Source organism: Lipomyces doorenjongii (genome assembly GCF_038497915.1).
Source record: "Lipomyces doorenjongii strain NRRL Y-27504 unplaced genomic scaffold V1508scaffold_6, whole genome shotgun sequence".
NCBI lineage: Eukaryota > Fungi > Ascomycota > Lipomycetes > Lipomycetales > Lipomycetaceae > Lipomyces > Lipomyces doorenjongii.
In genome coordinates this window covers 253,262-275,316 of record NW_027118073.1, presented here as the reverse complement: position 1 = coordinate 275,316, position 22,055 = coordinate 253,262, and the positions used below count along the sequence as shown (strand labels likewise).

Sequence of the window (22,055 nt, the reverse complement as noted above, 5' to 3'; positions counted from 1 at the left end):
CCCTAACTATGCCGTTTATGTTAAATACAAGTCGTAGGACGTGTGGCGAAAATATCCGCGGCAGATAGCTATATTTTAATTGCATATAGTATTCTATCCGTAGCATGGTATATTGTTGTTTGGTGACGTCCAGCACCGTACCGTCGCTAGCTGTTGTAGCAAGTCCTCAAACTGTAGGTGTGTGCCTCCTCCCTTATCCTTCTATCTACTCGACAATCAGACTGCAGTCAGGACACTTGCTGTATGTGTCTCTATTGGCTACGTAGTAGCATAGGAAATGTACTAGCCCACGGTCGAATTTCTATGCAGGCAAATCGCACCATATATTCGTTACACGTCATTTCCAGTGTACCTGTCATCTCATTTATCACTCTCTAGCACCACATTCACAAATGGCGGAATTTCTGCGCTCGGCAATCGCGTCACCGCGATCGCGACACCATGATCCCGTGGCAGACACGTACCTCGATCTTGCATACCTCGATAAGAATATCATCGTCTGCTCGATGCCTACGAACGAGTTTCCGAAAGTGATGTACCGCAACTCGCTCAGCGATCTCCGCAAGTTACTTAACCTTCGTCACGGAAACCATTGGCATGTGTGGGAATTTCGAGCTGAAGGGGCTGGATACGAAGATTGTGAGTTTTATAAGCGAGGCAAGTACATTTATGTGTTATTCGCTGTAATATTCATCGCACTAACCGGAAAGCAGTCAGCCACTTCCCCTTTCCAGATCACAACCCCCCACCGTTCGCAATGATCCCGATCATCGTATCCTCGCTCCACAAATACCTCTCTCAGAACCCAGAAAATGTCGCCGTCCTGCACTGTAAAGCCGGCAAGGGGAGATCCGGCACCATCTTCTGCGCATACTTGATCTCTCACCACCACTGGACCGCGCAAATAGCATTAGCCCATTTCACCTCCAAACGCATGCGCGCCGGGTTTGGCGAGGGAGTGTCTATTTTGTCTCAGAGAAGGTGGATACAGTATGTAGAGACATGGTCGCGGGATCCTAATCGGGAGTATCGCGATATTCCTGTAGTTGTTACTGAGGTCAGAATTTTGAATCCCGTTAAAGGTTTGGAGGTCCGGTGTTGCGGGTTTAAGGAACATGGACGGCGGATCGTGACGGTGTATGAGTTTTCTCAGGGCGATCATATTGGCGAACGCGTGGTTGCTGGCGGAGCCAATAAACACACAAGTGTCTGGTTCGGCGCGAGCGCAGAGAGTGTCGATACTCAAGGCGACTCCTTGAACGGGACGACAGCGGCCCCGAATTCAGCCGGCAGCAGCAGCCATCATCACCATCGCCACTTATCCCTGCACCGGAGCGGGACATACCGGTCGGTCCAGTACCAACGCTACCTAGACCCTTCACAGGACCCGACCAAGCTCATGGCTGGCACGGAAATCATCCTGCGTCCAAAAGCAGATATTCATATCACCGCAGACATCAACGTCACGGTGGAAAAGAAAATATACGGACCGGCGGGGCTATCGTTTTTGAGCGCGACGTCGTACGTCTGGTTTAATGTGTTCTTCGAGGGCGATCATGATACCGGCGGCACGTTCAGTGTTGCATGGGAGGACATGGATGGGTTTAAGGGGACTAAAAAACGCGGGGGAAAGATTTTTGACCGATTAGAGGTGGATTGGGTCGTTTGCCATCCTATGGTTTTGCCCGCTCAGCCGGCCCATGAAATCGATCTCAGGACATCGCGGAACATTGTCATGGAGCCTGAAACGTCTGTTGAATAGATTGTAGATATTGTATCATATGCATTTGTTTTACTGTTTTACGTGGGCTTGGCGTTACAGTTTGCTAAGGTTCATTTCAGGCACTGAGAGGATATACGGAATATAATTTTACGAACGCATATTTATACACTGGCGTTGCACATCTCATTGATATATTCGCTATATACAGAAATGCAAATACACTTGTGTTGTTAAAAAGTAATTTTGCTCATTAAATAGTAATATATATACATGCTCTTTAGACAAGAACCTGGCCAGGATCAATATACAAAGGCTTGAAATAATCATCTTCGGATTTGATATCGCTGGGGAAAGTGAGTACCGGCGGACTGTATAGGTACCACCCCTTGAGCGCATTAATTGCTGCTCGAGTCTCCGCCTCTTTGATGCTAGTCCCCTCGCCAGTGCCTAAAACATTGGAGCCGGAGTATACGCCGACAACGAACATCGGACCACGGGATAATCTACCGGTTTCTGCGATCATGCGGGAGATCGGAGGTGCCAGTTTCTCTCGCGCGCAGAGTCGGGATAACTCTCGAGTCGGCTGGACGATCTTGAAGAGTGAACCGATGTCGACCTTTCGCGACAGGATGTGATCCCTGATGAATTTCTTGGCGGCAGACTCGCCGTCATGGATATACACACCTCCAACAACGGACTTCACGAAGGAGCTCATGGCGTCTGAATAACGCTGGAACCCAGTGAATTCGCCTTGGTTTCCGTACTCGTCGACCTCGGCGTATTCGGTCAATCCGTTCATCCGACGAACAACTAATCGTCCATACTTCAACATGCCAAAATCTTCCGGTAATTCGAGGGACGTTGCGACAGTGAACCCGACGTCTTCAGCCTTGTCCTCGCCTTTCCTCTTAGTGACGCTCCGCTTTGCAGGTGCGGCCACGCTTGGCTTCTCCCGACTGACGCCCCAGTGGTGACCGATACTAGCAAGCGCATCTTCGCCGATATATGCCCATCTGGCTTCCTGCATGACTTCTTTCGGCAGACGAGGATACTTGCAGACAATAAACTCGAGAACGTACAGCTCAAGGAATTCCTTTCCGAGAGCAGCGAGGGGGCCGTTGCTTGGGTACACTTTTGCGAGACTTGAGCTCTCGCAGTTCAGAGCGCGAGCAAGTGTGGTCAAGGGAAAATTCTTCGATAAGCCAAGACGGGCATGAAGCGCAACGAGAGCCGTCGACTTGGCGACGGTGCCCTCCTCAAGCTTGATGATCATGCCCTCTTCAGACCGATCCGCGTTGTCGCGGTTCTCAGGTGTTCCGTTGGCAAGATCTGGCAGACGTGCTGGCGGTGGCACATGAATCTTGCGTGTTAGCTGGTAAGGCGTCCGCTCGACAGGTAGTTGCAATAACTTCCGGTGGGTGACAATGCTGGTCGGGTACAAGCACTCATCGACCGGAACAGGACTCCTGAATCGTTCGCGGTAAAGCAAGAACCTGGAGCTCGGTAGCGGCTGCAAAAGCACCTGCGCCTCTCGCGCACGCTGTGCCTCCGCTTCCGCCGGAGTACTGGGTTTGTATCTAAATGCGTTGAACGAGGGGACCTGGTTCTTCCTGATCTTGCTCCGCAACCATTTTAAGTACGCATTATACAGCGCCTCGTATCGCACGCGGTTCAAACTATCCATGAGCTTTCTATATGCCGGCGGCTGCTTACTCCGAATAGGCAACTTCCTAAGCCGAAGCACGCGGCCCCGACTACTCATCTTCTTCAAAATAATTGCTTCAATCCTCGCATCTTGTCTATACCCCATCACCTTCTGCAATCTTTTCCTACGCTCAGTCTCGTGTTTGACCATCTCCCTTTGCACGACCTCATTCTCCGCAAGCCGCTGCTGTCGACGAAGGCGGTTATACACTATTTTGAAGAGCTTAATTCGGCGCAGTGCGTTGCCTTTCCGGTACCCCGTCGCCGTCGGAGAGCGTAGTGTTTCGCGCTCGGAGTTCAGTACTTGGAAATTGGCTTCCTCCATTCTTCGTTCGCCGCGCGGCGCGATGCAAGGGGGAACAAACCGTTTTGGGTTGTTTAATGCCTGCTTGTAAATTGAGGCTAACAATTATGATCAGTATTTTCTTCGTCGCATCGTTGTTGCTTGGGCGAAAAATTGACTTACCGAGACGCAATTGTTGGAATACAGGTGTGCGACGGTGAAGAATGGTCGGTATTATTGGACACCGATTAATTTGTCGGAGTATCCGCATTGTCGTTATCCTTTCTATAGCCCGACGGAAATATGATCTGCCATAAGTCAATAAGGGTTGATATGTTTGGCTTCTGTACACATACCGGTCGTCCCTCAAAACACAAGCCTCCCGTCAAAAAAAAATTCTATCGTCCTTTCCTGAATGAACCGGAGCAGTTCGTTGCTCTCGATAGGCAAGTCCGGATATTAAAAGCGTGTCCGCAACGCAAATTCGAAAATTTTGATACTCTACGACTTTTCGATTTTTTGGCACGCGCCCCGAAGAAAATCACTAAACCAGCGGAGTGCCAAGAGCGTCACCCGCAAGCACGATTCTGTCGTGCTGAGTTGTACGCTGGACCACGTAGAAGCGGGCACCCAATCAGTTTCGGCTGTGGGTTCGTGGATTTTCCGTGAAATCGATTCCTTGCACAAAGGCTTATACACAAGCTTGGTGCATACAGCGTTAACGCGGATTAAGACTTTTTTTGGGTATTGATTGGTTAGACTATAAAGTGTTTCGGTTACTCTTGCAGAAGATAGCTGAATTGAGAAATGGTGAGTTGATGAACTTATTGGCTGCTGCGGAGATTGTGATCTTGAGTTCTGGTGACGTTGTGGCCATGGGCGGGAGCTAATTTGAAATAATAGTCCGGTGGCAAGAGATATCCGTATCCTAAGGTACGTGGCTGTTCACTTTCGTGGTATTATAATGAAGGTGTCAACTAACAATGCACAGCACGTATGGGCTCCAACAGGTACAAGCATTCCACGTCTTCAATGATCTCGAATGACCAAGGATAAGCATAACTGACGGAATCAACAGGTGGCTGGTGGCCCAACCCCAAGAACTGGAAACGCAACACAATTGGCGTCACAGCGACCCTGGTCGCGGGTGGAATCTTTTTCCGTCTTTTTGGCCCGCAGATTATGGAGCCAAAGTTGTCGCTCGAAACCCGAGATCTAGTAGGTCCAATCTAAATTTGCATGTGTTTGTCGAATGCTAACGTCCGGTATAGCTTTCCTTAAAATTCAACGAGTCTGCTAGACAAGGGCGATTAAGCAAGGACTGATATATCACGACAGTTTCGTTTGGCAACTATTGAGCTTGATGTAGCTAGATATGTTTTGTACAATATGCAAGAGCAGCACATGTACGATGATAGATGTTCATGCGCTACAATTGGCGGATATATAGGTTTTGGACGGCACCTTAGTGGACACCTACGTAAGGCAATTTTATGTGGTCTAGAGTCTTGGGTCTAGGAATGTAATGGGTAATTTTCGCGTGATGGCATAGGATGTATGCCTCGATTGGACATCATAAAATATAACATATCACAATACCCTTTGTGCCAACTATATGGGAGTACATATCAAAAAGATACAAACGAAACTTTTAGCTCGAACCATACATTACTCAGTCTCGACGGACTCGGCAACGTCGGTCTCGGTTTGGTCTGCAGTAGGAGGAGCCTCAGACTCAGTCTCGACTGGTGCATCGGTACCTTCTGCCGGACTCGTGTTTTCCTTCTTGTTGCCATTGCCCGGGACATTCTCGATCTTAAACACCCGCAAGAGCAACTCCGCCGTGTCCTGCTTCGGCAGCATCAAGTTCACGGATCCGCGACCACGCCACATTGGAAACACGATTGGCTTGTCGCCCTCGCCCCCGTCGACCTCCAGAAACACACAGCCTTCGGTCAACGCGAGGAGCTGGTTCAAAAATTGTTTATCTCTCAACTCGTTAAACTTTGGAAACGTGACATGGCACAGCGTTTCAAGCGTGTCGAGTCCGCATCGAACAACGCGCACAGCGTCGCCTGCCTTTCGCGCAATATGTCTGTACAGAACCGCCATGCCTTCGGATTGGACGCGCCAAGGGCAGATTCCCTCTAATGTTTTTTGGTAGGCGAAGAGTTTGATGCCGGCATGGATGAATTTGACTTTAGTGTCGTTGAGGGAGATGACAGGGTGCAGCCGTGGATGGACATAGTAGATTGTCCGGACGGGTTCTCCAGTTGCGTTGCGGACGAGGAGGGAGGTACGGGGAAAGTCGTCGGCGATTGAGTAAAACTTCCAGCAATTCTCGATTGTCGGATGGTCTGCGGGGAGGAACTTGAACGGTTCTTCGTTTGCGTCGCGGGGGAGTCGTTCTTTTCTCTTTGGCGCGAGGGGTTGTGGGTCTACCTCTGACTGTATTGGTTCCAGTTCCGATCTGTCTGACTCGAGCTTTGAGCGCTTGTCGGATCCATTCTGCTCGAGAACGTCGTCCGCCTTGGCCTTGCGTTTAAGGGGTCCGACGCGAGCTGCATCTGCGGCTTCGGCGACCTTCTCGAATAACGTGATGAAGAAGGCGCCGGTGTCCTGGTCGTGCGGGTAAACTCTCATGCAATTCTCGACACCAAGCTCGACCTCGTCGCCCTGCGCGAAGCAGCTGGCCGGGATCCCGTCCTCGGCAGCGTCCTTCCACTGCTTGTCCTTGCCCATGACTTTCCAAGCGGTCATTCCTTTGCGGCGGATTAACCCCGGTAGTAGTTCTGTGCAATCTACGACGCGGACTTTGCCGCGCCACATTCGTACGGCCTGTGCGACGACGGCCTCGTTCTCGATCGGATTGAGCGAGCAGGTGGAGTATACCAACTTGCCGCCTGGCTTGAGCAGATGCAGGCCGCGGTTGAGAATATTGATCTGGGTCTGGTGAAGCGAGAGGCCGTTGTGGATGGACCAATCTCGCCAGACGTTGATATTTTTCCGCATTGTACCGTCGCCGGAGCAGGGCACGTCGCAGAGGACGCGGTCGTACCGCAAATACGACTCTTCTTCATCGGCGATTCTGATGCGGGGGAAGAGCTGGGCGTCATGGTTCGTGACGATGAGGTTGGGCGAGTTGAGCCGTTTGACTTGGTGGATGAGCATGTGGCTTCGTTTATGGTCGGAATCGTTGGCGACGACGATACCGGTCGGGTCTGCAACTGCGTGGACTGCTTCGATGAGTTGCGCAGTCTTGGAGCCGGGTGCTGCACAGAGGTCGATGACGGCGTGGTGGGACTGGACGTCGAGGAGGAGGGGCGGGATCATGGAGACTGCCTCTTGGCGCGATATGTTGCCCTGTTTTTAATTAGCTCGTTAGTGTTCGTGGTTGTTAGGACGATATGACGGGGAAGACAAAAGACATACGACATCAGTTTCAACGACAAGAAAACGCTGAAACCGGGCAAAGGGCTTGCTCTTTCTAATCACAGTCTTGCCGACTCTAATCTGCCAGGCCAGTCCATCAGGATACCAGGGCAGCTTCGTTGGCGGCTCAATTTCTTCCCCTTCCCATGTAATATTTTTCAAGAATGGGACATACTCGTTGACGAGGGTGTCTCGGATCTGCAGAGCGTCATGGTGACTTGTGCCGGTTATGCGGAAGGTTACAGGGAGGGTTTGTTTGCACTTGTCGAAGAAGGTCTCCCATTCGGATTGTGGGACTATGTTCTGCGCTTTGTAATATTCCTCAAATGCGGCGTTTCTGCGTACGTCAGAGTTGTTATGTATTCAAGAGCGTGGAAGACTTACAGTTTCTGAATTTCGAGCCAGCCGCCGGGCTGATCGCGCGATCGGGGGTGCTGAAAACAAGATTCTAGTTAGTAAAGTTATACCCCAGCATGGTGGAAGACAAAGTGCCTAAATGCAAAACTATGACGTACATCATTACGTCCTCGACGACCCATTTTTCTTTTCGGATATTAATACTGTTTCAAAGGAGTTGTTGCGGTGCGAAGATACCTTCGCTGAGCCCAAAAAAATATTTTAAATTTGGGACAAATCCAGAGAGCTCTGGAGGTTTAGTGCGGCGCAGGTGGTTGAGCAGTCATTTCGAAATTATTCGTTCCACGTTGAAGAAACGCGGCCAAAAAATAACTACAGGACGGATCTAGAAATAGAATGGCGAAATCAAGGTATTTACGGAGCTATACTGCATGTGTCGCGTCTAATCATATAGGTTTGAATACGTGCGAACGTACGAACAGGATGCGATTCTTCTTCCAAACACGTATATTGTGATCCGGCTCGACGGCAGGGGATTCCACCGGTTCTCCGCGCATTATAATTTCCGGAAACCGAATGATAAGCGAGCGTTGTGCCTTATGAATGCGGCAGCGAAGCAGGTTATGCGGCAGATTCCGGATGTGGCGGGGGCGTATGGGCAGAGTGATGAGTATTCCTTTGTGCTGAGCCGGGAGTGCAGGATGTTTGATAGAAGAGAGGCGTGAGCATTCACTACATATATATTTCCCCTTAATATATATAACAAATGCTAACTTGGCAGCAAACTGGTTTCGACGTTCGCCTCGACATTCACAGCACAATATCAATTCCTGTGGCCAGAATACTTTACTGGTATACGTCTGGACGGCAATATGTTACCTTCATTTGATGGGCGGGCGGTGTTATATCCGTCGTTGCGCGAAGTACGGGATTACTTTAGTTGGCGCCAAGCAGATTGTATGTCCTCTTTTGTATTCTACGAGTGGACGCTGACTGACTGACAGGCCATATAAACAATCTGTACAATACATCGTTCTGGACGTTAGTGCTTACCGGGGGATTATCTGAGCAGGACGCGGAGCAAGCGTTGATGGTGGGTGCAAGTGACTTTGGTGATTATGCGTCTGACTAACGACCGGCTGGCAGGGCACGAACTCAGGGGAGAAGAATGAACTGCTATTTTCTCGGTTCGGCATCAATTACAATAACGAGGAGATAATGTATCGGAAAGGCACGATGCTTATCCGAGATGTCGGTGCAGATGGGTCGGCATCGGAGTCAACAGAGAGCAGAGATGTGCGGGAGTGGCACGAGAAGAGCAAACGGCAGGTTGAGCGGGAGGAGAAGAAGAGACGGAAGGCGGAGATTGTGGAATTGCATGTTGATATTATCGGGGATGAGTTTTGGACGGGCGCGGGTAGGTGGATTAGTTGACGTGGGCATATGATATGTTTATGAAGTACTTGGGCAAGATACTGTAAGATATGTGTGCATTTTATGTTGTGTATATTACGCGAGCGGTCAATGTATTCTATGAGTGTAACCGAGCCAAGTACGAAACTAGCGACCGCAGTAAAATGATGCAAGGACAGTAAGTTTTTTTCAGCATGCGAGAAGATTTGCGTTGGCTCGTCACATGCGGGCTGTCAGCTCAGAGGGTGTTGTACTCCATTGTTATCCTATTGTGTGGTGACGAGCAGGTGCGGCTGGGCGCACTGCCACAGCAACTAGCTCGGCCTAACTCGGCAGAGAACGCGCAGATTTGCTGACACAACCTTATTCGCGATTGGGTTTGGTGCGCTCCTGCAAATTTGCGTTCTGCAAATATGATCCAACTACAAAAGCATAACAGCAAAAGCACATCTACAGCGACTCGTAAGACGACACGTCATCACCTTCTCGTACTTTAACAGTTAGTCTACGCGGAAGGCTGCCAGAATGGGAATTGCTGTTGCAGGGCCGCGTCACGCTGGCAGCACCGGATCGTTGTGCCGACGCGTTGCCGACGCGCGCCAGCCAGCACTTGTGCGAGGTAGCCGTGTGTGCATGGGCACTAACTGCCGCGTGCCTAAGATCTCGGCTACCGGCAAAACCGATCGCGCCGCAACCAAAGTCCTGGCTCGATGAAGACTGGACGCTTGAACACACCCCCGGTAGGTCGGACGGGTCACTCGTTCTGCCTGCAAGATATGTTAAAAAATTCGTCGGATGAAGTAGACCAGCGTTGGAGCACTATTATTCCCAATCGGGACAAGGCTGTTAACGCCTTTAGCGAGTGTGCGGATTAAGGTTCGCGATCCGACACCAGCACGCATGTGCCCGACAGTACGAACCCCTTGGGCTTGTACGATGCAGATGCACTGAGTTTAGGCAGCCGGCAACCGGCAGCAGGGCGCGACAGAGGCGAGGCTGTGCACCAACCGAACCAGCCGCGACCGATCCGCAAGTCCACGATCATTCTCGGCGGTCTTCTACTTACGGGATTGCTTCTTTTCGTCTCCTACCTGGGCCCCTCCATCTCCACACATACGCATACGCATACATATACACATATACACACTCATATACATCGCCATGGTCGACAATCGTCTCCCGCAGGCGCTCCCTCCGCGACCTCCGCCTCCTCCTCCGCCGCTCCACAGCAGCTACTACCCACATCACGTCCTTCCGCCGTTCATCACCCAGTCGACTCTGCAACCCCCTCCTCCTCCGCCGCCGCCGGCACCGCCGCATCAGCACGCGGGCCACCACCAGCTGCCATCTATCGCACAACAGACCACCTACGACTATTCGTATCCTCCACCACAACCGCCGTCTCAGTACCATCATCCACCCGCGGCACATGCGCAACCTGGTCCCCCTCCCCCATACGCTCCCCCGCAACCGCCACCGCCGCCGCTGCACCCGCATAGCCAGCACCATGCACACTCGCATTCACAGGTCCTGCCGCCAAATATCCCGCGGAGACCATTCCGCCAACGTCGAAAAGATCCGTCGTGCGATGCCTGCCGCGAGCGCAAAGTCAAGTGCGATGCGACAGAGTCCACTGCGTGCTCAGAGTGCACTTCGCGCAAACTCAAGTGCCAGTTCACAAAGGACAACTCGCGGCGCATGTCCTCATTGAAGCAGGTCCAGGACCTCGAGCGCCAGCTTGCACACGCACGAGCTCACATCGCCGCACTCTCCGCCACTCTCGACGGCGCGTCTGCCGCCGACGCTGCGGACGCTGCCGCCGCTGCTGCTGCCATCGCGGATCCGGGGTCGCCTGCGTCCGTCTCGTCGTCGTCGCCGCCGCCTCCTCAGTCGCCCCTTCAGTGCCACGCCAACATTGCCACATCTAGCGCGCGGCCGCCTCTGGCTCCGCCAGCGAGTCAACTCAATGCCACGTCCGCATCTCCGCAGCTGCTCGACATGCTCACTCCCCCCGCACCGGCCCCGCGACCGCCAATGGCACGTCCGATTCACGATTTCGCAGCTGTCAGAAACCATCTTGAGAAGTACAATCGAGGCGTGTACAAGCCGCCAGCGCCCTATCGTCCGCCGACTACTGAGTCTCACAATGCCTGCGAATCAATAGGATCCAACAAGATCACCGTACCGCCAAAAGAGGATGCCCTTCTGCTGGTCGCCGCCTACTACGACAGCATCCACTCTTGGATGCCGGTCGTTCACTGGGAGACATTCCTCGCACAGTTTGAGTACCTGTACGCCGGCGGCGGCGATCTGTCGAGAGTATCCCCAGCTTGGGCGTCGACATTCTTTGCCATCCTCGCCTGTGGTGTACGGACGAGAGCACTACACGGCGATCAAGCAAGAGAAGCGACGGCGACAGGAAGAGCGTACATCATCGCGTCAAGCGTGTTCACTGACCTGTTCAACGACGCCTTCACAATCGACCATTGCACGTCGGCGCTACTCGTCGCAGTCTTTTTAGTCGAGCTGAACTGCACGTCAGCCGCATGGACCTGGCTTGCTGCCGCAGTTAGGAAAGCACAGGATTTGGGACTCCATCACGAACTAACCCCCGGGTCGACTGCGGCCGGCATGTCTGTCATCGAAATCGAGCTCCGGCGACGCATGTGGTGGGCGCTCTACGTCTGGGACAGGATCCTTGCCGTCGAACTCGGGCGCCCGTATCTGATCTCGGACGACGACTGCGACGCATCGTTTCCAACCCCGGTCGACTGTCAATGCATCACCGACGTCGGCATCGTGCTCGCAACCACACTACCGGCCGACACGGGATCAGACGACCAACCCGCGCCGCCGCCTGCATTGTCGCTCTCGAACCCGCAGTCGTCAGTTGGCTGTTATTTCATACCGACCATACATATCCTCCGAATACTCGGCCCGCTTCGTCAGACGCTCAGGAGTCCGGTGATCGCGCGAACGACGTTGTCCACATTCGATGAGTACTTTAACCAGTTCTGGAACGCGTTCCCGTTCCTGTCGCCATCATTAGGAGCAGCGTCGGAAGAGCATCTCGAGACAATGTCTCTCATTCCCGTTACCGTTATGCAGAACTTGCGCATGATCCTGCACCGGCACAACCTGTCTCCGTACGCGCCGCCAGAGCTGCGCACATACGCGCTCGACCGGTGTGCACTCATCAGTCTTGAGACCGTCGCGTTTCTGAGGCGCACAATGGTCCGACCTCCCGGCCCGCGCCCGATGCTGTCCAAAGCGATGCGCAAACCCGAAAACTTCTGGGCCGATACGATAACTCAGAGCATGACGGCGTTCCAGCTTATGAACATCTGGCGCACAACCCTGTTTTTGATCGCAAGAGGCATGTTCCGGCATGCGCGTGTATGCGTCAAAGTCTCTGCCGCTGTGCACGACCATCGAGAAGTTAACGTCGCGTGCGGCCGGTATTTGGAGGGCGTTCTTGTCAAGCTGCGGGATAAGCTGGCAAGTGTAGGTGACGCCCGTGGTGACGGGACGACTGAGTATGTCATCGAGGCGGACGAGGACATGATGGCGCTCGTGTCCGGCGACCTGCAAGCGAGCTCGGATGCGTGGATATGGGAGCAGCCGTCCAGCGCCTCCTCGCAAACAACGAACACGCCCTTCATATCGCCGTCGGACGCCCGCGACGCTGCACCGAAACGGCCACCACCAGCTGGCGAGAACGGCCATGGCGGTACAACGCCACACTCCTTCACTTTCGACGTCGCCGCCGGAGTCACGGCTGACGACGCGCAGATCGACGCGGTGAACACAAAGACCGACGCGGCGCCGGAGCCATGGAATAAGTGGGTCCAACTGGACGAGATTATGGAGTCTCTCGACACAACGCGCGCGGTGGCCCGTCCACGGTCCGGGTTTATCCACCGCGCGAAGCGAATGGGACTCGTGCACGAATTGCTGAATCTTGAGCGCATGTTGGACGAGATGCTTGTGCCGTCGATCTTTCGCGCTGTAGTTGGCGGGCGGGACGAGGAATATTCAAACGTCCCTCATTACTCGATCAAGGGCAAAGAGAAATCCGAAATGACGGACGACGCGAAGGTAATTAAGGGCATGAAAGTAACTGGGCCTGACAAGCAACATGAAAGGGAGCACGAGGAGTTAGAGGACGAAAAAGCGAGCAGGGAAGTTAAGCGGGCGAGAATAAGTATTGCTAATATTATCTGAAATGTATCATACTTTATGGCTATTATTATTATCGTTAATGTTAGCTGTAAGTTAATGTTGTTATTATTATTATGTTAGTAGGAAAATCAGGCGTTTGGGAAATTTTAAGCAAGAGTTTCTATATGTATATATGTGTTTCATATTAATAATTGGGTGGATTTGTATTTTGTAGATAAGGAAGGATTCGAATGTTGTTAAGCTTTTGATGATGATATTGCGTCATCGATCGTCGACAGCTTCGTCCATCAACCAAACAGGAGCCGCAACTGCATCTATTCAAGGACTATTCCCACCATTAGCAAACTGCACTTAGTGCCGCAATCAAACCGCACTCTGTCAATGCCACCGCCGCCGACTCCGACATCAGCAAGAGACGCGAGCTTGTCGAGATTACTCTCTCTCGCATCGTTCATCCCACGTTCAACAGCAGCTCATCCTCCTGCATTACGTTCACCGCCTCGCCAACAACGAGCCCCTATACAAAACATACTTCCTTGGACTCTCAGGTTTACAATGAAAGAATTTCCTCATATACCAGACGACGTGGAAGCCCGGGAGGTGTTAGCGCGCGGGTTGGAGCCGTACGGCCATCTTTCCAGTATGACGCCTGTCCCGAGCCCACGCGGCACCTCAGCAAACACGGGTACGTTCGAGATCGAGGTTCTCCTACGCGACAGCCGGACGATCCCACCCTCGCGCTTGCGTCTCTGGGAGCCTGTCCGGCGACTTGATGCGGACGAGAGACACACCCAGAGGAGGAGGTACTTCTACGTCAAGGTCGGCCCGCCACGAAAAGGCGTCGTGAGAAGTTATTGCGTGTACTGCCACGCGACCGATCACTTGCGTGCGGACTGCGTTAAGGCAGGATCGTGTACTCACTGTGGTAGGATGGGGCATTTCGTGGGGACGTGTCCGGGAATGTTGAACTTGCAAACGCCGAGGAGGCGAACTAGGCGGTTCTATGGCACAGAAGCTGGCGTGGATGATAGAACATGATCGGTTGCTTGTGGCCTTTGATCTTGAAATTAGTATTGCGCGATCTGACCCATCAGGCTCAGCCAACGATATGGGATAGGATGCACCTTGGCTTGGATTATCAAGGCGGTTAAGCCCAAGTGCGAACTATCAAGTCATAGAGCAACGGACAACTAATCCACAGCACATGACACTGTATGCAAAAAGCGTTGGCGTATTCGACAATGTGAATGGTACCTCTAACCATATCATAGCATATTCCGGAATAATATAATACACATTAAGATTTACAATCGACCGTGTATGATCGGTAAACTGCAGCATTCCTTTTCTTCATCGTAAGCGATTCTACAAACGTCGTAGTGTCTGAACCAGACGGTATTCGCCGTGATTGACAAGATGCCAGTGACTTTGCCCGTCATGTTCGAGGCCGGACGCGACCTGGATCGCCAAAACACATTCATAAATTGCAACGTGTGGATACCGTTCTGTAACTTGAGTCCACAGTTGAGCTAGGATGATAATCACACCCTGTGATGTCGTTTATTCAATCAGAGCATCCACAGTCGGAGTTCAACAGTTAGCGGCGATCGTGCGGGCCGATGAGCATCCAGATCTACATGGTCGTTCTCTCACGCATGGAAATCATATGTCGTCCGCAATGTAGCTTTCGCCAGTGACGACAGTATCCACGTATTTCCTCCTAATATTCAGAGCACTCGATACTACAGATGTAGAAAGGCAGTAAATTCAGTCAATAGGTGGGGTAGGTCGCCTGACACACATTTGGCTGGCGGTTGACTCACCGAAGTTGGTCAATTATCTCTTCGCATCTGTGCGTGATGATCCAGCTTCTGGAACTTCGCCAGATGTCGTGTTGATCGAAAATTGTGTCGGCTAACAGTATTTTGGTGATAGTGAAAATGTACTATACCGTGTAGCTGGCGGCGGTGAGACGGATAAAGTTCCGGTTGAGCAGCTGCGGCTGTTCTAAAGTTTGTCAGGCTTTAAAACTTGAATATTTGCGCCCTCAAGACTGCGATCTCCTCGCTTGATCTAAACACACATACTAGCAAGATATCTGAAATGGGTTCACAGAGAAAGAAGAAAGAAAAGAGAAAAGACTTTGTTGTATGTACTTTATTTTAGAAATACCCGTGCAGACCTAACTCCAGGCATAGAAACCAAAGTTAAAGGTGGGCAAAACGAAGCCAAAAGCAACTTCATATACTGAGCTTGGGTTTAGAGCTAAAGGTATGTGCATTTATCACGATACTGGATGTAGGTGGTCTGTCTAACGTGGATAGCTATTGACATTCCGGAGCAATCAATTACGAAGACACACACTTCTAGAGAGACGTTTGATCATCATTTATCGCTAGCCAGACATCACTCCCACTCCACGCGTCGAGGTATTATGGTGGATCTACTGTTAGACTTTAAAAATAGCATTACTAACGGAACCAGAGGCGTTGGCATATTTGCAGGCACACCTGCCAGAGGAGGTGGACTCTTCGCTCTTCACTTCGATATCGCCCCTTATCCTCGATCCGACATCTACTGTTCGCTCTGCCGTCCTCTCACTCGTGCGCGCAATTCCGACTTCATCACTCGCACCACACGTCCATTTAATTTCATTATACATTCATTCGGGAATGACTCATCTAGCACCCGACATCCGCGCCGACTCTTCGAAATTCTTACTATTCGTATTGAAAGCAGAAGATGCTGATATCCCGATGCAGCTAGTCACTCGCAGCTGGGAAAAAACTTTACATTGCTTTGGATCACTACTAGGATGGGATCTGGCGTCGTCCCCACCGCCTGGCAGCTCTATACCTGCGGGTTCGGGCAATTGGAACAAAGTCGGCAATGCGACAAGTATAGACCGGATTGCCAACGCGGCTGGACATCTGGATGCGCTTTCTTTGTTTCTGCGACTAGGTCTATCCGAAAACTTGACCCCAGAGATGCAAGCGCAGAGGAAGATACCGGTATACCACGCCGATACATATAAGCACCTGATCCCATGCAATGCGACAACCCCCTATGCCCGACTTGGCCTTTTCGTTGAGGACAAAGGCCGTCGGTGGACGGCAGTTTCGTCGACTGAGGATATTGGAGCCAGATACCAATTATTGAAAGGTATGTTGCCTGGGATACTGGCGGGGTTGGACTCGGGACGCCGACAAGGCGGTGAGATTGGAAGGAAGTGCAAGCATTTGATAGATTTCTTGGACAAGGTCAATTCTGAAACTGAGAAGTTGCAGTAAAAATACCAAGTTTGTGATTTTTAAGATAAAGTTACATTGTATATAGGATTTTTGGTTAGATTGGGTATGTTTATGGTATCAAAAAATAACATGCAGTGTTAAGCTGCGGTAATTGCGTTTATCAGCATTTGGACTCAATTTAATTAAGTAAATATTCTATACGAAATTGTTTGACAAGCGGAGTAGTTCGCAGTCACTTCAGCAAACCTGATAGAGTGATGCAAACTTTACGCTACCAACGGTCACGCCTCGACGCGGGTGACACCCAGAAACCCGCAAGCCAATAGCGAATTCGCGACAGAAACTTAACCAAAAAAAATCGACCGTCAAGCCTATATTCAATCGAGTCAGTCAACCGCGAGCTCTCTCAGCACTGCACGATCCTCAATTATTTCCATTGATCAATTGTCTGCAGCAATGGCGCCTCCTGTTCTCCTTGATCAGCTATTACGCGAGCGCACTGCTGCTCTGCTCCAGTCCGCGACTGACTATCGTCGCTACGCACACCATCTGTCATCCCGACTTCATCATTTACGAAAGACATTAAAAGTCCGTCGGCGAATTCCCGCTAAAGCTGGAAAATCAACATCCACCGCTCCAGCGGATGCGACAGCGACCAAGTATAAGCCATATGTTCCCACTGAAACAGAGTTATCAAGCGACAAACGATTCGCTGGCATTTTACTCCTTGCTGCGGAGCGCGCATGGGCACATGCCATGGAGACTAAGGCTACCATGGAAAATAATGTTGCTGGTGCACCAGAAAGGAAACAACATATTCTCTCACGGCTAGCAAAGGCGCGGAAACACGGGGCGGTATTGGAGGCCATCTTGTTGAACCCGGACTCAGCGACCAATTCATTCACTGATTACGAGATTTTACAAGTTGTAACCTACAATGCTCTGCTTGCGGCTACGGGTGACATTGAATCCCGAAACTATGAGAAAGCAGTTGCTAGCTATGCGTTGGCGTATACTGGGCTCTCTGGCTTGGTTCTCGCCCTGGCGACTCCAGATGCTTCTGACGACGATAATGATATGGCGGATTTATACAGTGATTTGATCTCCAGTACAGTCGAACCCGCGCTCAAGTTTAGTGCCATTCAAATTGATTCATCGTCGCGATCTATCGCGGTCCTAGCTCTCGCTCACAAGCACTTACCAACCTCTCCGGTCGATAAATTAGTCCTTAGTATCGCAAAGGACGAGACGAAAGCGAAGGAATTGCTATCTGGCAAGAGTGATTCCGCAGACGCGTTGTCGACTATGCCTACAATTCAGTGGCGGTCGCATACAGCGCAGCTACGGGACGCGACAGTGGCAGCCGCTATTGTGGCCGCTCGTGCAGCAGACGAGACGTTATTCTCCGAAATCTTGTTTCCGTCTGGCCATGCGACAAAGAAGTTGTCGTTGAGGGACCAGGCCCTCGGATTCGACTTTGCACTATTAGCGTGGCAGGATGCTGTTGATGCTGTGCATGATGCAATTACGGAGGTGACCAATTCCTCAATCAACGAGCCCCAGAAGCGAGTGCAGGAGTTGTACGTGGTGTCCACGTACGCAAATTACAGTTTGATATCGCGAAGAATCGCTCGCGACAACGTGCTTGTCTTGCAGCTTCGATCTGCGCTCAGCAAGAAGCAGAAGAAAGCGTCGACGACTAGGTCGGTGGTTAACAAGTCAGTCGCTAGCAAAGTCAGGGCAATCACAGGTATCTACGACACCATCTTGCAGTCCATAGCTCAGATTACTGAATTACCGGGTGTGGCCGCTGACGAAGCACTCTCAAACGCATTGTCATCATTGCAAAAGTATTACACTAGTTTGCGTCTTGCTATGGTTGCCTCTGGCTTTCCCCAGGCGTCCGTTGATGCTAGTACTTACTGGAAGAAAGCAGTTGACGAGGTTAACAGTGTTGATGAGATTGCGTTAAACTTGGACCATATTGAAGACGATGACAATGCCAAGATTTTATTCAACGTCGATGTCCCCGGGTCCAGAAAATTACTGACTGCAGTTGCTGATGCCTCGCAGTCCCATTTCGAGCAGGCAAAGATTTCGGAAGAAGCCAAATTTGAAGCGGAGCAGAACAAAGGATCGCAGCCGTTCGTAATTGACACGTTGACATCCGCGGCGATGTGGGTTGATAAGCGTACTGGGAAGACGAAGTTTGTGGATCTGGAAAGATTGGTTGATCTCGAGAAGTTTGCCAACTTGACGCCGGTTCCTGCCAAGCCAGTCTTTTTCGACACAGCGTTCAATTTTATTGGGTATGAGGACGGCATAGAACAGGAGGCAACTGCTGCTGCTGCTGCGTCCGCCGGGGAACCAGCTCGTGGTCGCGGCGAGGCAGAGATCTCGGCTCCCGCACAGCAGGAGGAGAAGAAGACTGGGTGGTTCTGGAGTCGTTAACATGAGACGACATGGAGAGTGTAATTTTGTTGTCATTACTAAAAATATACAAAAGGCTTGACTTGTTTGGGGAGAACCGATTATATGATCATAATAAACTTGTATTGTATCTATTCGTAACCCCCTTTTCGTTTGACAACTGGAAATCATTTCCAAATGCATATTATTCTAATCCCAACTTTGTAACCATTGGATGACCCATTTGAATGAACCATCCTCCAACCGTATGAAAAACCCTATAAATGTACACGACCATAATGTATACTGTACCAACAAATGTCCCAGACAAAATCTAACTCCATCCCAATACAAGCATAACAATATAGAAAGCAGCTTTTAAACGCCAACTAGCGCTCCAATTGATATCCGCTGCGCTGCGTCTGCCGAGGATGTTGACCCAGCGAGTTGTAGAGAAGGGGATCCATCAGTGGTCGACTGCTGCTGTTGTTGGTGTAACGCTTGCACCTGTGTCATGGTGATCACCTCCACGCGCAATGCCTGCATGGCAGTAATGGCTACATCAGGCGGCGATGCGCGCATCGCAAGATCCGCGTCGGCTTCTGATGTAATTTGAACACGCACACCATCACTGACACGGAAGTAATACAGCGCTACAGGCGCGTCATCAGGTAATGCGAGTGTTTTGCGGACTGTATTGAGAAGGAATGAAAGACTTGACTGTGTGTTTCCTGCTAGGTCGGTTAAGCGAATTGCACACGGGATGACACGGCCACAGTAGATTAGTTCCAGGGTCATCGACGATTGTGGCCCTGACATAAACGTAGCGCTGCTAGGGAGGGTGCGTGGTAAATTATCTCGCGAGTTCGCCACAGTTCCAGTTCCTGTGGAGTAGAAATTTTGTTCATCGTCAGCAGATAAGCACGATGAAAAAGTACTTGTCGACGATGATGACGATGCGGTCGGTGACCGAACGAGAGACGGATGTGATGATGACAGTGTCCTGGCAGAGACAATTGATGGCTCGCTCCGCCGCGATCGAAGAGGTGGTCTATAATTGACGTAATTCATTCCGCAAGGCGCACCATCAGCCTTCGCTGCATCAGACGATAGATCACTCGATACAGAAATGTTTTCTACTCCGGTAAGGAGCTCCGGAGATAATGGCCATTGTCCTCTGAGTTGCATCGGTTGGGGTTGGGGTTGGGGTTGCTGTTGCTGTTCGTCTTTCGGATCATCACGTTCAACTGACAATGACTTTGATCGAGCCTTGGACTTTGGCAGTCGCTTCCGATTTCGCCGAACCGACTGCACTGCCGCCCGAACGAGCTTGTCAAAGTCGGGAAGAGTCTGGGGTGGGAATCCATATTCTTCGCGAAGAGTGTCAGCTACAGCGATGATAACGTCGTCCTGCTCAGATGCCTTCTTTGTGGAGAGCGACATGGAGTCGATCAATTCAAGCCGCCGAGCGGAAAATTTCTTCCACTGTCCTTCGTCCGTAAATTGCAGCTTCTGGCGGATAGTCTGAGTCACGCCGGAAATCCGAGTTGAAGAAGCACGCTTCAACGGCGGAGGAATAAAGATAGAGGATTTTCGACGTTGCAGGACATCAGCTGACGACGACAGAGAGGGTAAAGATGGCGAAGATGTAGGAAGTATGGGGTGGAATTTCGGGACTGTCGCTGAATGAGTGGATGGAGATAGAGGCGAAGTCGCAATGGTAGAGTGTGGCCCATGCGCTTGCCTTGGAGGATGCAGGTGCAAGTAGCGGCTACTGTTTCCCGCTGCGCTAGCGTATTCGGGCAAAACAGACTCCAATCTGTTTGGTCGTCGAAATTCAGTGAAAGACAAGCCAGGCTTACTATCGTCCTCATCTAGCTTGTGCATTTGAACCTCGACAAATATGTCAACGTTTCCGAGTGCTTCATGAAGCGAGGCATCTATGACTGTCAATATGGAGTAACATTTGTATGCTACAAAGGCACTCACCGTCATGTATATATCGATATTCAGTCTTATTACCGTAAACAGCAGGCTTGTACCGAATGCTGAATTGTCTTTCATCCTCAATAAAGAACGCGCTCTGAATATAATTCTGAAGTCTGCTGAAGTTGAGGTGTTCATCTTCCAAGTTCCACTGGATCACGCGTGCACCACATTCTATGCGCAGAGTTTTGGGTGCCCTTGGAGAACGCAGTTGCTGATCCGCTTGCTGAGATGTAGTGCCGTACATTCCGTATGATGATTGCTCTCGAATTTGCGGCAATGATTTAACTGAAGAGGAAGCAAGAGATATTGATGTGGAGACGGAGTTGTTGATGGACGGCTGAGAGGACGGTGAGAAATAGATGGCTGGTGTTGAGGAACTACTTTTGAGAGATAAGGGCGAGTTCAGGGCTGAGAACGACGGCATAACGGAAGTGTCAGCCATGTTTGAGAATCCCAATAAAACGAAATTGTAGGACCAATATCTTGAATGCGTATGATAATACAGATGTGACAATGCAACGCCGTTTGCGTACAGTGGAGGGCCAAGTCAATAGGGAATATAAAGAGAGGCATTGGAGGAGCCAGCGGGATACGAGATATATGAATCCACAGATGCGAGCATAAGGCTTGCTTGCGTACCTAAGGTTTCGAGGTAGACGGGCAGCGGTACCAAGTTGGAAGATACTGCAGGCTTGGGCCCCGGGCGCGCGGCCGGCGCACTTGCCTCTTGCCCGGGACATACCTGGGGCTCGTGTTATCCAAATTATACAGCTAGTAGACAGAACTCCAATATGATGGGCCGTACTCCTCGGATAGTCCACAATTCACTTTGGCTAGTTAGTACTAAGCTGCCCTCATCACGTCGCGGTACGCAGTCTGATAATAGAGCAGAGGCAGGTAGCACTATCGCGGAGCCATCTGCCCCAAGCTTTACGCTGTTCTGCAGACGGCGGGTACTAGGTGGCCCAAGCGGTCACCATCATCGGGACCTTCCAGGTAGGCTAGATGACATCGGTTGCCACATTATATCGAGAGTCCGTTAGACTCAGGCACAAATGCAGACCATCCGGATGCCAAGTTATTGTATCATAGCAGTCGCCTAACTCGTCAGACATATACAGTGTGCCTACCCGGAGCCGAGGGCGCACTGTTGCCTCTCGTGGAGTCACCAACAGCACCATTCCCATCGTGGCATAGTGTTTGCAAGAAAGTCGCCCTGTGTCCAGGTTCTCTCCGAGCATCGCTCGTCACGCTCTATCCTTTGCTCAGTTAAAATTACTGTTGCGTTTGAATAGTAATTGCTTATACCCAG

At 51.0% G+C, this 22,055-nt stretch overlaps 10 protein-coding genes across 10 annotated transcripts; 7 read left to right on the top strand and 3 right to left on the bottom strand.

The window, feature by feature from the left end:
• The first annotated feature begins 249 nt into the window (after positions 1 to 249).
• V1508DRAFT_244860 (protein-tyrosine phosphatase-like protein) lies at positions 250 to 1,881 on the top strand. The gene is made up of 2 exons (XM_066936368.1): positions 250 to 657; positions 714 to 1,881. Exons 1-2 carry the CDS (start codon positions 393 to 395, stop codon positions 1,760 to 1,762), a joined length of 1,314 nt encoding a protein of 437 aa, XP_066798061.1. The 5' UTR covers positions 250 to 392; the 3' UTR covers positions 1,763 to 1,881.
• On the bottom strand, positions 1,780 to 4,339 carry V1508DRAFT_381348 (mitochondrial 54S ribosomal mL44 domain-containing protein). Its single transcript, XM_066937698.1, has 3 exons — positions 4,067 to 4,339; positions 3,894 to 4,018; positions 1,780 to 3,829 (listed from the first exon to the last, which is right to left on the bottom strand). Exons 2-3 carry the CDS (start codon positions 3,979 to 3,981, stop codon positions 2,001 to 2,003), a joined length of 1,917 nt encoding a protein of 638 aa, XP_066798060.1. The 5' UTR covers positions 3,982 to 4,018; positions 4,067 to 4,339; the 3' UTR covers positions 1,780 to 2,000.
• On the top strand, positions 4,340 to 5,337 carry V1508DRAFT_411001 (uncharacterized protein). Its single transcript, XM_066939400.1, has 5 exons — positions 4,340 to 4,520; positions 4,614 to 4,643; positions 4,702 to 4,720; positions 4,789 to 4,928; positions 4,982 to 5,337. The coding sequence occupies exons 1-5, from the start codon at positions 4,518 to 4,520 to the stop codon at positions 5,033 to 5,035; spliced, it is 246 nt and encodes an 81-aa protein (XP_066798059.1). The 5' UTR covers positions 4,340 to 4,517; the 3' UTR covers positions 5,036 to 5,337.
• V1508DRAFT_410998 (S-adenosyl-L-methionine-dependent methyltransferase) lies at positions 5,245 to 7,744 on the bottom strand. Its single transcript, XM_066939399.1, has 4 exons — positions 7,658 to 7,744; positions 7,527 to 7,576; positions 7,143 to 7,479; positions 5,245 to 7,073 (listed from the first exon to the last, which is right to left on the bottom strand). Exons 1-4 carry the CDS (start codon positions 7,679 to 7,681, stop codon positions 5,379 to 5,381), a joined length of 2,106 nt encoding a protein of 701 aa, XP_066798058.1. The 5' UTR covers positions 7,682 to 7,744; the 3' UTR covers positions 5,245 to 5,378.
• Positions 7,745 to 7,825: 81 nt separating this feature from the next.
• On the top strand, positions 7,826 to 9,067 carry V1508DRAFT_381343 (Thg1 C terminal domain-containing protein). Its single transcript, XM_066937697.1, has 5 exons — positions 7,826 to 7,909; positions 7,954 to 8,220; positions 8,281 to 8,456; positions 8,504 to 8,592; positions 8,646 to 9,067. The coding sequence occupies exons 1-5, from the start codon at positions 7,896 to 7,898 to the stop codon at positions 8,931 to 8,933; spliced, it is 834 nt and encodes a 277-aa protein (XP_066798057.1). The 5' UTR covers positions 7,826 to 7,895; the 3' UTR covers positions 8,934 to 9,067.
• A 1,679-nt stretch (positions 9,068 to 10,746) lies between these two features.
• Positions 10,747 to 13,397, top strand: V1508DRAFT_410991 (fungal-specific transcription factor domain-containing protein). Its single transcript, XM_066939398.1, has one exon. It carries the CDS (start codon positions 10,911 to 10,913, stop codon positions 13,134 to 13,136), a length of 2,226 nt encoding a protein of 741 aa, XP_066798056.1. The 5' UTR covers positions 10,747 to 10,910; the 3' UTR covers positions 13,137 to 13,397.
• On the top strand, positions 13,380 to 14,408 carry V1508DRAFT_410990 (uncharacterized protein). Its single transcript, XM_066939397.1, has one exon. The coding sequence runs from the start codon at positions 13,476 to 13,478 to the stop codon at positions 14,130 to 14,132; it is 657 nt and encodes a 218-aa protein (XP_066798055.1). The 5' UTR covers positions 13,380 to 13,475; the 3' UTR covers positions 14,133 to 14,408.
• Positions 14,409 to 15,132: 724 nt separating this feature from the next.
• V1508DRAFT_381337 (Rix1 complex component) lies at positions 15,133 to 16,542 on the top strand. Its single transcript, XM_066937696.1, has 4 exons — positions 15,133 to 15,242; positions 15,293 to 15,365; positions 15,419 to 15,523; positions 15,579 to 16,542. Exons 1-4 carry the CDS (start codon positions 15,198 to 15,200, stop codon positions 16,382 to 16,384), a joined length of 1,029 nt encoding a protein of 342 aa, XP_066798054.1. The 5' UTR covers positions 15,133 to 15,197; the 3' UTR covers positions 16,385 to 16,542.
• A 167-nt stretch (positions 16,543 to 16,709) lies between these two features.
• Positions 16,710 to 18,967, top strand: V1508DRAFT_410987 (uncharacterized protein). The gene has a single exon (XM_066939396.1). It carries the CDS (start codon positions 16,802 to 16,804, stop codon positions 18,794 to 18,796), a length of 1,995 nt encoding a protein of 664 aa, XP_066798053.1. The 5' UTR covers positions 16,710 to 16,801; the 3' UTR covers positions 18,797 to 18,967.
• V1508DRAFT_410985 (transcription factor Vhr1-domain-containing protein) lies at positions 18,830 to 21,382 on the bottom strand. Its single transcript, XM_066939395.1, has 2 exons — positions 20,744 to 21,382; positions 18,830 to 20,694 (listed from the first exon to the last, which is right to left on the bottom strand). The coding sequence occupies exons 1-2, from the start codon at positions 21,183 to 21,185 to the stop codon at positions 19,133 to 19,135; spliced, it is 2,004 nt and encodes a 667-aa protein (XP_066798052.1). The 5' UTR covers positions 21,186 to 21,382; the 3' UTR covers positions 18,830 to 19,132.
• Between the last annotated feature and the right edge of the window lie 673 nt (positions 21,383 to 22,055).